At 32.7% G+C, this 13,738-nt stretch overlaps 3 protein-coding genes across 8 annotated transcripts in view; 1 reads left to right on the top strand and 2 right to left on the bottom strand.

Annotated features, from left to right (window-relative positions):
• Positions 1-13,738, top strand: part of LOC122714982 (flotillin-2) — a 98,022-nt gene that overhangs the window by 79,954 nt on the left and 4,330 nt on the right. The window contains exon 1 of one of the 4 annotated variants that reach the window (XM_043936831.1): positions 9,858-10,069. The exons of the other annotated variants lie outside the window; for them this stretch is intronic. The gene's annotated coding sequence lies outside the window, so the exon portion shown is untranslated. Of the gene's footprint in view, positions 1-9,857; positions 10,070-13,738 lie in introns of those variants that run through there. 4 annotated transcript variants of the gene reach the window in all.
• On the bottom strand, positions 2,036-5,674 carry LOC122715003 (glucose dehydrogenase [FAD, quinone]-like). Its single transcript, XM_043936863.1, has 3 exons — positions 5,329-5,674; positions 4,137-4,572; positions 2,036-2,439 (listed from the first exon to the last, which is right to left on the bottom strand). The coding sequence occupies exons 1-3, from the start codon at positions 5,635-5,637 to the stop codon at positions 2,051-2,053; spliced, it is 1,134 nt and encodes a 377-aa protein (XP_043792798.1). The 5' UTR covers positions 5,638-5,674; the 3' UTR covers positions 2,036-2,050.
• Positions 6,864-12,885, bottom strand: LOC122714961 (glucose dehydrogenase [FAD, quinone]). Of its 3 annotated transcripts, XM_043936779.1 has the most exons (5): positions 12,470-12,885; positions 11,759-12,374; positions 9,909-10,141; positions 9,395-9,565; positions 6,864-8,818 (listed from the first exon to the last, which is right to left on the bottom strand). In XM_043936779.1, exons 3-5 carry the CDS (start codon positions 10,102-10,104, stop codon positions 7,311-7,313), a joined length of 1,875 nt encoding a protein of 624 aa, XP_043792714.1. In that variant the 5' UTR covers positions 10,105-10,141; positions 11,759-12,374; positions 12,470-12,885; the 3' UTR covers positions 6,864-7,310. The 3 variants fall into 3 exon arrangements, with proteins under 3 accessions (XP_043792714.1, XP_043792723.1, XP_043792733.1); XM_043936788.1 differs by lacking the exon at positions 11,759-12,374 and having other exon boundaries at positions 12,522-12,885; XM_043936798.1 differs by lacking the exon at positions 11,759-12,374 and having other exon boundaries at positions 12,528-12,885.

Genomic DNA, 13,738 nt, shown 5'->3' with positions numbered 1-13,738 from the left:
TCGATTCCTTCTTCGAAATATCCTAGGGAATTTCGATTTATCAAATCCCTGAACAATCGTGATATCATTGACGATCAGAATCACAAAATTTGCTCCTCTGTTCGCAATGAAATTTCAAAAATTTTCGATCAAGGTTGATCGATTCCTGCTTCGAAATATCCTAGGGAATTTCGATTCATCAAATCCCTGAACAATCGTGATATCATTGACGATCAGAATCACAAAATTTGCTCCTCTGTTCGCAATGAAATTTCAAAAATTTTCGATCAAGGTTGATCGATTCCTTCTTCGAAATATCCTAGGGAATTTTTTCAACTCCCCAATCCTCCTTAATCATGTCGGCAGCCTTCTCCGCGATCATGATCGTCGGCGCGTTGGTATTTCCGGAAATGATCGTGGGCATGATGGAGGCGTCGATCACTCGCAGCCCCTCGACACCGTGCACCCTCAGCCTTGGGTCGACCACCGCCATTTTGTCACTAGCCGGCCCCATTTTGCACGTCCCGCACGGGTGGTAAATGGTCATCGTGTAGTATCTGGCGTAGCAACGCCAATAATCGACCGACGGATACTCGAACGAGGAACATTCGGAAAGTTTGTTGGGATTTGGCCGGGCTCTCAGTCGTTTCATCGTTGCCGTTTTGCTCATGTCGTAGATGAACTTTGCCCCCTCCGCCTGCGGTTCGTTAAAAGTTTGACGATATTATAGAAAGTAATTGAATATCCTATACCTGTTAATCTATCCAGACTCGAGTTTCTAAGAGATTTAATCAACAAAAGCGAGATGTGATTGAAATCGGATCAAGACACTGATTCCACATTATTTATTCAATCGTTCAGTTGTCAATTGCGTTTTATTACCAAAACGTCGAGATCGTGCGGGTCGTCGAAGTAGTTTGGAACTATGATCGGTTGATCGTTGACGTATCTGGTGCGAAGCTTGATGTATCCTCTGCTTTTTGGCCTCAGCAGCAACGGCATGATCATGTACGAGTCTTGGTACAAGATATTCTCGTATAAACGCTCGTAAAAGTTGTCCATAATGTTGCAGTCTCGTTTCCCGAACAGTCCACCGTCCGTGTTGTCGGCCATGGAGGAGAGAAACAGTTGTATGTCCGGATAATCTGCCGATTCGTTCGCATATCTGAAACGCAATATCGTTTATAATAGAAAAATCGGATAATTTTCAATCAATTGTTCAATTATATTTAATTATAGAATAGTTTGGAATTATAATTGAATATTGATCCCTTAATTGTACATGTTTATCATATTTATATATGGCAAAATTCTGAAAATTGTGATTCCTAGGGTTTTATCTAGTTAGAAAGATTCTGTACTATTTTATTCTAAATTTTTTTAAATGTTTCTCTTGAAAAGGGAGATAATAAAGAGGATTCGTTCAAAAATTCTGAAACTGAAAGAATCTAAAAAGATGCAACACAACATGTCTAATCTATAAATTCTACTTTTATTAAAATTATTAAAATTTATTAAAATTTATTAAAATTATTAAAATTGTTCCTCTTAAATATTTCAATTTCAACAAAATTGACAAATGACCAAACATCGTATATTCTTCTTTATTAAATTTTCAAAAATTTAATAGCCAGAAATTCATATAAATCATCAAATCGATCAAAGTACCAAATTTTCAAAAATTTAATAACTAGAAATATTCATAAAAGTCATAATCCAATCAAATACCAAATTTTCAAAAATTTAACCAGAAATTCATAAAAATCATATCGATCAAATATCAAATTCTCAAAAATTTAATAACCAAAAATATTCACTAGGTATTCATAAAAGTCATATCGATCAAATACCAAATTTTCAAAAATTTAATAGCCAGAAATATTCACTTGTATTCATAAAAGTTATATCGATCAAATACCAAATTTTCAAAAATTTAATAACCAGAAATATTCTTTTGAAATATCGTCAAAAACCCATAATCGATTAAATACCAATATCACGTATTCCACTCTTTTTTTTTCATAAAATTCTTCTCATCAAAATCTAACAGGAAACGCGGAGAAACACACACTCACTTGGTGTTGATGAAGGCCATGCCCTCGGCAACATTGACAGAGTACATGGGTCCGCTATAATTCCTGGCGAACAATCTAAGCGAGTGGGCGTTGATCGTCTTCATCAAGTTGAAGGTGAAGGATCGTGTGAGATTCGCCGGTTTGCTCACCAAATAGTTCATTCCACCTATGGCCACGTGATCCTGAAGATTGCTTCCCACTCCAGCCGCATCGTGGACCACGGAGATGTTCAACTCTCTCAAATGATCCTTCGGACCTATCCCGGACACCATTAACAACTGCGGCGATTGTATCGCGCCAGCCGACACAATCACCTCCCTATTGGCTTTCACGATTCGACGCGAGTTCCCTACTCGAAACTGAACGCCATAAGCCTTCTTCTTCCCTCCATCTGGAAAAAAACCGCACACCTTTTCCTTTTTTTTTTTTTTTCCTTCTTTCTTCGTTTCAGAACAAGTTTACAAGAAATAAAACCAATAATAACCATAATAAGTTAATGTGTATAATAACGTAACAATGTATTTCGCGATCTTACCGCTTTCACTTCTTTCGGGATCTAAAACAAGTTGAAAGTATGAAAAGAAAATTCTTTATGTAAAATTTTGCAAAATCTATAACTTAGATCTATTCAAAATTTTTTCAATATTTTCGTTTAATTTGTATAAGAATTTGTATAAGATCAATGTTCTCGAAATTGTTAATAAAGTAATATATATATTGTTTCTTAAGTCTGATTCATTTGTGAGAAATTTAGAAAGATTCTTTATGTACATCTATCTTATCTATTTTTGTTTAATTTAAGAATTAATAAGAATTCATATCAAATCAACGACAATGTTCTCAAAATTGTTAATAAAATAATATATATATATATATATATATCGCTTTTTAAATCTGATTCATTTGTGAGAAATTTAGAAAGATTCTTTCCAAAAGATTCTTTATATATATCTCTTATCTATTTTTATTTAATTTAAGAATTATATAATATATAGTATGTATATTATAATATAATACTAATATATAATAAGATAATAAGAATTCATATAAGATCAATGTTCTCAAAATTGTTAATAAAGTAATATATTTTACTTTTTAAATCTGATTCATCTGTGAGAAATTTAGAAAGATTCTTTCCAAAAGATTCTTTATATATATCTCTTATCTATCTTTATTTAATTTAAGAATTATATAATATATAGTATATATATTATAATATAATACTAATATATAATAAGATAATAAGAATTCATATAAGATCAATGTTCTCAAAATTGTTAATAAAGTAATATATTTTACTTTTTAATCTGATCATTTATAAGAAATTTAGAAAGATTCTTTCCAAAAGATTCTTTATAAAATAATATATATATATTGCTTCTTAAGTCTGATTCATTTGTGAGAAATTCAGAAAGATTCTTTATGTACATCTATCTTATCTATTTTTGTTTAATTTAAGAATTAATAAGAATTGATATCAGATCAACGGCAATGTTCTCAAAATTGTTAATAAAGATATATATATATATATTGCTTTTTAAATCTGATTCATCTGTGAGAAATTTAGAAAGATTCTTTCCAAAAGATTCTTTATATATATCTCTTATCTATCTTTATTTAATTTAAGAATTAATAAGAATTCATAATATAATATGTAATACATATATTTAATTTTTAATTCTTAAATTAAACGAAGATAGATAAGATAGATATACATAAAGAATCTTTTGGTCTAAATTTCTCACAAATGAATCAGATTTAAGAAGCAATATATATATCATTTTATTAACAATTTCAGAACATTATCATTGATCTTATACAAATTCTTATATGAATTCTTATTAATCCTTAAATTAAATGAAGATGTACATAAAGAATCTTTCTAAATTTTTCACAAATGAATCAGACTTAAGAAGCAATATATATATATATATTACTTTACTAACAATTTTGAGAACATTATCTTACATATCTTCTTAAATCTGATTCATTTGTGAGAAATTTAAACGAAAAGAAAATTCTTTATGTCAATTCTTCGTTTAATTTAAGATAAAGGACAACAATGAAAAAAATAGAACTTGCCTTGTCTCACCAAAATCCTCTCCACCATCGACTTCGTACTGATATGGAGATTTCTCCTTTTGGAAACGGATCGGAGGAAAGCTTTGGCGGCGCTGCATCTCAATCCATTCCTCAGCGTTCCGTGGGAATAGGTGAACCCGGTTTGCCTCGGTCCATTTACGTCAACGATGTCGTACCCCATCTCCGTCCCGGCTTTCATCAGATAATCGATGATGGACAACCGATAATGGAAGTATTCGACGGTCAGGTGTCCACCTGTCTGGTGGTAAGGGGAGTCCCGATACTCCTCGATCCTCATGTCCTCCGATTTCTTGAAGTAGGGTAGCACGTTCTCGTAGCTCCATCCCCTGTTACCCATCCTCTCCCAATTATCGTAATCCTTTTTGTTCCCACGAATGTACAGCATCACGTTCAATACGCTACTTCCACCTAGCACCTATCAATCGACGGATGTTGGAATTTTCGTTGTCGATACAAAGAGTGCGATTCTCTTACGTAATTTGAGATTTTTTTTTTTTTTTTTTTTGAAAGGTAAGAAATTGATTCTTTACACTTTCAAAACAAACAAGGGAAGATATTCTTAATAATTGCTCGTTTAACTGATTCGATTATTGAATAAATGATGATCTTGAATGATTAAGTTTTAAGTGATTGATAAGATAAGAGAGTTTTGATTTTTTATTATATGTTTTCAAAATATTCAAAAGAAAGATTTGTAGTGAGCTTACTTTTATTAATTGGTGATGGCTGATTTTTAATAGTTTTATCGAAATTTATTTTTGATATATAAGAATTGTTTTATGTGCATATATTCGAGTTTAAGAGTATTATCTCATAAATTAGATACGCATCTACTTTCTTAATTAGAATAACTTTCTATTTTCACTTGGCGCGTGTCAATTACATAATCTGGCATACTTCGACCGGCTCATACGAGATACTAGCATAATGTTTACGGAATTATACTAAACTGCATAAGTAAACTCTTTGTAAATAATTTCTCAAAAATTTTTTATTTAAAATATAATGGTGCAAATAATAGACAAACGCTCTTTTGTAATAATCGTGCAATGTAATGGGAAAGTAAGTAAATACAAAATTTTATCTTCGTAAAATTTCAACAATTTGAAAATCCTATATATATATATATTATTTAAAATTGATAAATAACGGGATGAAAAAGGAATATTACCTTGCCACGTGGCCAGTTGCACTCGTGAGCTCTCATCGCTTTGCAATAATTGTCGGACGGTTCCGTCTTGAATTGCCAATCCATGGGGGTAAGTTGGAGAACGGGAAATATTGATGGGACGTCGGAGAAGTCTGGCTCCTCGGCGCCCGCCTCCAGCAGCAACACCGTCCAATTATTGTTCTCCGATAATCGGTTGGCCAACACCGAGCCGGCCGAGCCACCCCCGATTATCACGAAATCGTAACTACTTTGAGGGGTCAGGGTCGGCCTCACCCTCGATTCGTGATCAATGATATCCGATCTGTACATGCCGATCAGGATACGAAGAAGCACCAAGAAACTCAGCTCTGGGCCGTACGACATTGCTATTCTCATGGCAGATATTTTCCCGACGTCGGCCATTTTTTTTTTTTTTTTATTTGGGAAGAGAAGATCGTATTATTTTATCCTCGATCGTTCGATTATTTTATTTCTTTATTTTATTGTGATATTCGTCTGATCTTGTATTCAATTGAAGAAAGAAAGAATTTCGAAAATTTGAAATTTTTTTAATCTTCTAATCGATTTTATCGTGTGTCTTTAATTTTTAAAATTGACGTTTAATTTAAACACCAAATCGTTGGAATCTTCGAGGTGTTGTCTGTGGAATAATTAATTTTGTGTATTTATCCGATGATAATATGTTTATTTTTAAATTTTTTTTGCAATATTAATATCGATAATAAGAAATATTGAGATTTATGATAAATCTCAATAATTCGAATGGATATTGGATCTACTGTTTCAGTATACATATTTTTTTACAAAAATTAAATTGATAGGAAACAATTGTTACTTAAAAAACTAGATGAAAATTTTGACAATTTATTGAATTCGCCATTTTGTCTTATGATTAAGTTAAAAATATTTAAAAAAAAAATATCCTTTTACCTAGAAACGATTATCTGTAAAACGTGACAGCTTCCTTTCTTCTTTTTTTTTTTTTTTTTATAACACTAAAAATAAACAGTCTTGAATAAAAGTATTTTTTTTAAAAATAGATTCTTAAACTTTACTTAGATATATAATTCTACAAAATTTTACATGCGAAAAATTGCACAAAACGTCACACAATCGTTGAATCACAATTATTTTACGACAAATCACGAAAATCAACTGCCAATGTAAAAATGTAAGCTGCTGCTTTGCGTCATGCTGAATCAGTTGTTTTTTTCGTTCGAATATCGAGTGCAACAGTTGCAAAATTGAACGTTAACATATATATGTAAAATATTGATAATAATCGATATAAACTTAAATTTTTTTCGAGAGATTTACATAAATAAAATAATATATATATATACTTAATCGTATCGTATTAATAAACTAATAATATTTATATTAATAATAATAAAAATTAATATCGATGCATGAAATATAGTATTGTACATTTTCTTATTTACATATCTTGTACAGATTATTTAAGTCGAAACGTTTTTCTTCTTTTCAATTCAAGGAATCACAAGTATCGAGCTACAAATATTTCTCTCCATCTTTCTTTCTACACTTTTTCCAAATATAAAAAGGCCAACAATTTTGCATTAAATCTCTTGAACTAAACTAATCCGATAAATAATAATAATAATAATAATAATAACAATAATAATAATAACAACAATAATAATACATTTAAAGAAATACGTGAAATTAATTCAATAAATTTTGCAGTACTTATTGGACTAAAAAAAAGACTAAATGTATCATCAGTTTTTATCACAAAAACCTAACAATACTTAAATTATTAAACATTGTGTAACTTTATACCACCATCAAAACACAATTATGTATAACTAAGTTCTCTTTCTTTTACAAATTCATCGTGTCTTAAATCATATTAAAAATATAATATCAATATTTACAATCGATCAATTTACAAACAACTATATTCATACATTCATATATACAGAGATACACAGAGGGTCGAAATTACATCGCAAAACCAGCTATACAGTTCTCCTACTCCTTCTCTTCAACCAAAACTCCTTTATCATATCGGATCCCTTCTCCCCGATCATGATAACAGGTGCATTCGTATTCCCACTGACTAAATTCGGCATGATGGAGGCGTCGATCACCCTCAACCCGTTGATTCCGTAAACCCTGAGCTCGGGATCGACGACAGCCTCCGGGTCCCAATAAGGGCCCATCTTGCACGTGCCCACGGGATGGTAAACAGTGACCGTGTAATGCCTGATCATGCACTCCCAATACGGATCACTGTACATAGGTATATTCTTGCAGCCTGGAAAATGTTTCGAATTAACCTCGCTCCCAAAACGTCTGAAGGCTTGGGTCCTGCTCAAAGCGACGGCTATCTTAACACCTTCGACAAGCGTCGCTATATCCTCCGGCTCATTGAAGTAATTAGGATATATCAACGGATGGGCGAACGGATCCTTGCTACGCAACTTGATAACACCTTTGCTTTTAGGCCTTAAAAGCATGGGTATCACGCTCCACACGTCCATGTCGTTGAGGGCCCCGTAAACAGCGTCGTAGAACTTCTTCGTCAGCCCGTGAATCTTCCTGATCTGTCTACCGCCGTCAGAGTTGGTCGAGCCGGACACGAAATGAAGCTCTATATCAGGGAAATCGTCAGAGGCGTTCACGTACTTGGTGTTGACGAAAGCCAGACCCTCCACACCGCCGAGCACTGTCAGGGGCCCGTTCCCAAATATCGCGTATTGCATCACCGTTTGCACTGTGTGCAACCTCTTCTCCACCATAGAGATCTCCTTGTCGACTAGGAACGTGAGCCCTCCCAAACCCACGTGATCTTGCATATTGTATCCGACTCTTAAATCCTGGACAACCGGTATACCGTGCTTGGACAAGTGCTCCCTGGGCCCGACGCCCGACAACATGAGCAATTGGGGGGAATTGATGGAACCACCTGAAACTATCACTTCCTTCTTCGCACGAATACGGAACATCTTCTGATCCCTGACGAACTCCACCCCGTACGCCCTCTTGGACTTTGGATCTATCAGGATTTTCGTCACGTGCGATTGCATGGCGATGTGCAAGTTCTTGCGAAGCCTTGCAGGCCTGAGGAATGCCTTCGCCGTGGAGCATCGACTCCCACGTCTGATCGTTCCCTGGGCGATCATAAAACCAGTGTGCTGCTCCCCATTGATGTCCCTGTTCTCGTATCCCATCTCTTGGCCGGCTTGGATGAAGGCAGTTGCCAACGGAGTGTGCCAAGGCGCCTCTTGGACGGTCAGGTAACCTCCTGTTGAGTGGTAGGGTGTTCTGGTCAGGTAAGGGTTTTGATTGTCCTCAGATTTCTTGAAGTAGTAGAGCACGTCCTTGAAGGACCATCCCCGGTTCCCTTGACTCTCCCATATGTCGTAGTCCTTCTTGTTGCCGCGAAGGTAGAGCATGTAGTTGAGCACGCTGCTCCCTCCTATTACTTTTCCACGTGGCCAGTTGCAGCGGCCGTTGCTCATCGCTGTGGACACAGTTTAGTGAAATAGTAGGTGTTCAAAGATTATGGTATACAGATGAATTATATAAATTCTAAGTATTTTTTTTTTCTGTCATTTATTTTATTTTAGTGAAAAAATAGGCGTTCAAAGGTTATGGTTATATACAGATGAATTATAGGTATGAATTCTAGGTACTTTTTTCTTTTTCCTTTAAGATGGAGGATAATTGGTTTTGAAATTGTAACAAATGAAATTAATTTGAAGTCAATTTTAGGATATAACAGATTTTTTTTTAGATTGCCAATTGTCTCATTATGTCCATCTTTCTTCCTTTCTTAAAGATGTAAATTTATGGTAAAGAATATGAAAGAGGGAGGAAGAAAATGACAAAATTTAATAATATAAACTATTCTTCTTTTTTTGAAAAGATAGAGAGATTTATTAAGAATTGAACAGTGTAAATCAATAACGCATAGATTGGTTTTGAAACTTTTGCAATTTTTGTATCAATGTTTCTTAAAATTTGATATTCATACTCTATTAAATTCATGGAAGACAGTGTTGCTTTGAAACAATTATAGGTATTGATAGTTATTTACCTAGACAGGACTGTCCATCGGGTTCAGTTTTGTATTGCCAATCGAGTTGGCTAAGCTGTAGATATCCGGCAAGCAGAGGAATATCAGAGATTTCCGTTTCGTCGCCGCCAGCCTCCAGAAGAAGCACGTTCCAATTTTCTATCTCAGACAGGCGACTTGCCACCACAGCTCCTACAGTGAAAGTTTAATAAAACTTGGTTGAAATTATATTTATATAATACAAAGTTGATAAACATGATCTATATGTGAAATGTGAAATTTTGCGGAAAGTAAAAGAATATTGGACATTAATAAGAAACATTAAACGTTACTTTTTATAAATTGAACGACATACAAATGAAGTAAAAGGAAATACGTCGTATATTTATTAAAATAGACTCGAATATATTATTCTATTATCCAATATACTATCCAATAACTATATTCATTGTTTAATTCTTATCTCCTTGGACACGATTTTTGAAAAGAAATTAATTTTATTATATTTATTTCAAGAATTATGATGTCAACATACCTGCTGAACCAGCTCCCACCACAATAAAGTCATAAGCAGGCAAGAGCACTTCAGAGGGTATATTAATCGGTGGTGCCTCGTTGTCCATCACTTCGTACTCGAAATAAACGAGGGCTGCAGCGAGCACCGGAAAGAACCATGAAAGTCCGCTGGATGCCGAGGTCAGGCCTCCAGTTAAAACGCTCTCGATACCCATTCTTTTTTTTTTCTTCTTCTTCTTCTTATCAATCAATCTGCAATATTAAATTTCATCAAATCATCATTCACTATCTTCAATCAAAACTATTCAATTATCATTCAATGATCAAAAATAAAATAGAAATCTTAGTAATTTATTTTTAAATCAATTTGTCAATTATTCACTTAATATAGTCATTTAAAAAAATTTCTAATAAAACTGATCGAAAATAAAATAATATTCCAACCTCTACGTGAAATAAAATTGAAACCAAAAATTGTTCTCAAATAAATGTCACAATTCTTCGAGCACTAATTTTTTTTATTTTATTTTTATTTATCCAAACGCAGAGCCACGTCCTCGTGTTCATCCATGATGGATGACCGTCCCGAGCAAACGATCCCTCGATACTGTCGAACCTCGAAACGAGTTCGTAGCCACGTAGAAATCGATTAAAGAAAAGTCAGAGGCTATTGTACACGTGGTTTGATACGAGAGGAATATCAATGGCACGTGAAACTTTCAGTTGTTAAGTAATTCACCATTATCGCGGTCAGTACGGTCATGATGATCCTCACGTACATCCTATCGTCGAAATATTCCGCGAGCAGGGGAGATCCTGTGTCAATTTTCGCCAATTCGAATCTTGATTCGAGCACGTTTCGAAAATTATTTCTTCGATAAGGGACAAATTTTACCTCTTTCGAATTCGAATATTTTGATAAATTTTTTTTTTTTTTAGTTTATTTAAATTGTATTGTATTGTATTGCATTATTTTTAATTTACCACGAATCGATGAAAAAATATTGAAAATATTTCTTGATTATTTATCAACGTATCGTGTAATTGTTTATATATTTTTAAAATAAAAAAAAAGTAATAATAATTAAAGATTCGAAGGAAAGAAATTTAAGGATAAAATTCCGCAATAAATTCGATTTGTCTATCCCTGACAAATAATTGTTGAAAATTCTATTAAAAATTTAATCATTTTATGACCAATAGAGAAACCAATTATATTTAACCATTATAATATAATGATACTACGATTATATTGCTAATTTTATGTATTATTTGTTTCAAATCATTCTATTGAAATTATACAGTTATTAAACTAATCTATCATTTAAGTATATGTTTAATTCTATACTATATAAAGGAGGTCAGGCCTACACAACCTATCATCATTATTATTTACATTATAAACTGCGGGTGTGATAATCACGTTTTCTTGTTTTTTATTGTTTTCTAGATTTCTGTGCCATTTTCTAATCTAAACTGTTTATAATTTAAAAGCCACGATTTCTATTCTTACCATAATTAGTGTTATTATATTCATAAGAGTCAATTGTCAACGAAAATTATATTTCTAGATTATATTATATTATTATATAATTATATTTTAGATTAGATAAAAATTTACTTTGTAATATTTTTAACTTTCGTAGTGATTGTTGAATTTTAATATATATTAATGTATAGTGGATGCTATTAAAAGCAAAATTAAAGTCGAAGAAAAATAAAATTTTTGTGCAATAAAAATGAAAGAACAAAGAATATTTTATGTACAGCAATAATGTCGTGTTACACTAGACTTTTATATTTTAGATTTTTAATTTTATATTTGGTAGAAATTGAATATGTTTGAAAAGGAAAGTAATACTTGCTCACCTACTTCTGAAGAGATAGCAAATGCAATACAATCTAGAAGCTTCTTTTCTTCTAAATAATCGATATACATGAAATTTTCATCACAACACTGCCTTTTTACATTAGCTACCAATCTTCTCTCACATAATTATATTGTACTTTACAATCTAATAGACTAGCTAGCTAACTAAATAGCTCGAACTTCTTCGAATATTATTCTTTCAATAATTAAAGCATCTATTATAATTTTGCAACAGAAATAACTTTTCTCTTCGATCATAATTAATAAATTCTTCTTAAATTTTTGTTATCCAATCGTTTCTTCGTCGTTGACAACAAATTAATAAAACTCGACTTCTCTTCCTCTGTCATTTCACTTTACTCTCTTTGTAAAATTTCTCAAGCAGTATGGTCCAAAATTTTTAAGAAAACACACTCCAAAATTTTTACTCCTTTCAAACAATCGAACAGCCCATCCATTTTCAAAGATTCAATATTCCTCCTTCAATCATTCCCAAAAAAGGAAATTCAACTTATCAAATATTTTTCCACTATAAGTTTCACAACTTGTACAAAAGCATCACTTCACTTCCTTTTTTTCTTTCGTCAGATTCGAAGATAATTCTTCTTATAATAACTATAAACAGAACGAGTAAAAAGTATAAATTTCTACGAGAAATATAAAGAAAACCGTGCTCGATCGAGTTATTTTCTCATAAAGGGAATAATTACAAATTTCACGTGAAGATGTTGGCGACCAGTTGACGTACGGTGTAACACTGACCACGACCTTGCTCTTGTCAGAAGTTTTCACATGGATTCATCGTAGTAGAGGAGCGCAAACAGGTTAACAATCTTTTCGAACGCGGTATAACGGTCCTCCGCTTCCTCTCTCTTCTTCGACCTCTCCTTCATCTCCGTTCTCTTCCTGCTCGCCATCCCCGTAGAAACGAAACGTGCCGTGGAATTCAGAGGACGAATCACTCTCCGTGACCTCTTCATGTGTTCTATTTTTCGCCATTTTTTTTTCATCTCTCTTTTTTTCCCTTTTTTTAAATTATATAGATAGAGATGATTTTTTGAGTTTTTTTTTTTAATCTGAAAAAGATATAGAAAATGTTAACAAAAGAATGTAGAGTCGAATAGAATTCAATAGTGTTCGAAGGACGAGGAATCTTCTCTTTTTTTTTTTTTCTTTTTTGAATTAGACACATAGAAGCAAGGGATAAATTTTTGATTAGAATCTGAAAAAGATACAGAAAATATTTGAACAGTGATACTTCAAATGCATGCTAGATAGAGAGTCAAATATGTATATAAAAATTAAGACTTATTTATTTAATTACAAGTAATTTAGTTTTGCTTTAAATGAAAATAGGACTTGAATTACCGTAATATACAAATGAAGATTTCTCAACGTGTACCAGTATCGAACTATAACGTATTCTAAACACGTGCACGAATTCTTCCTAAAGTAACCAGTTCGTATTAATTTTGACGGTAAACCATTAATTTTTAAGTTGATCAAGAAATTTCAGATATTTTAAATTTTCTCAAATTCCAATTTAAATAAATACAATTTTTCGATTATTCTTTAAAAATCAAAATTGATCAAAATTTTGATGGACCAAAGTAAAATTTAGAAGAATAAGGATAAAAAATCGTCGATAACATTATAAACGTCATAAAATAAAAAATAAATAAAATAAATAAAAAAATTCTTGTTAATAAAAAAATCATTGATAGCGGATTACGTGATACGCGTCACGTCCATGGTGAACGCGATGCCCCCCATTCGAGGAATTATTTCTTGACGTCATCAGCTTACGGTAAAAGAGTTGGCGTCGCCGGCCTCTGTACAGGAACGTCCTACTTACCGTTGCAACACCATCGCGATTATGTATTGGGCTTAACGATCATTGAATCACAAATCGAATTGTGACAAACAATGTTTGAGGAAAAGTTGGTCTGTTGAATCATTTTGTTACGCTCGCATTACCG

Source organism: Apis laboriosa, unplaced genomic scaffold (genome assembly GCF_014066325.1).
Source record: "Apis laboriosa isolate Shangri-la unplaced genomic scaffold, ASM1406632v1 scaffold112_cov148, whole genome shotgun sequence".
Classification (NCBI taxonomy): domain Eukaryota; kingdom Metazoa; phylum Arthropoda; class Insecta; order Hymenoptera; family Apidae; genus Apis; species Apis laboriosa.
This window is presented reverse-complemented; position numbering and strand designations above follow the sequence as displayed.

Excerpts from the sequence above, each read along its gene's own strand:
- LOC122715003 (XM_043936863.1), bottom strand. The coding sequence starts at position 5,637 with ATGTACAGATCGGATATCATTGATCACGAATCGAGGGTGAGGCCGACC. Across the intron at positions 4,573-5,328 it reads GCAACTGGCCACGTGGCAAG|GTGCTAGGTGGAAGTAGCGT; the intron begins GTAATATTCCTT and ends GTCGATTGATAG. Across the intron at positions 2,440-4,136 it reads GAGGATTTTGGTGAGACAAG|GGAAGAAGAAGGCTTATGGC; the intron begins GCAAGTTCTATT and ends TTCCAGATGGAG.
- LOC122714961 (XM_043936779.1), bottom strand. The coding sequence starts at position 10,104 with ATGGGTATCGAGAGCGTTTTAACTGGAGGCCTGACCTCGGCATCCAGC. Across the intron at positions 9,566-9,908 it reads GGTGGGAGCTGGTTCAGCAG|GAGCTGTGGTGGCAAGTCGC; the intron begins GTATGTTGACAT and ends CTTTCACTGTAG. Across the intron at positions 8,819-9,394 it reads CGATGGACAGTCCTGTCTAG|CGATGAGCAACGGCCGCTGC; the intron begins GTAAATAACTAT and ends CTGTGTCCACAG.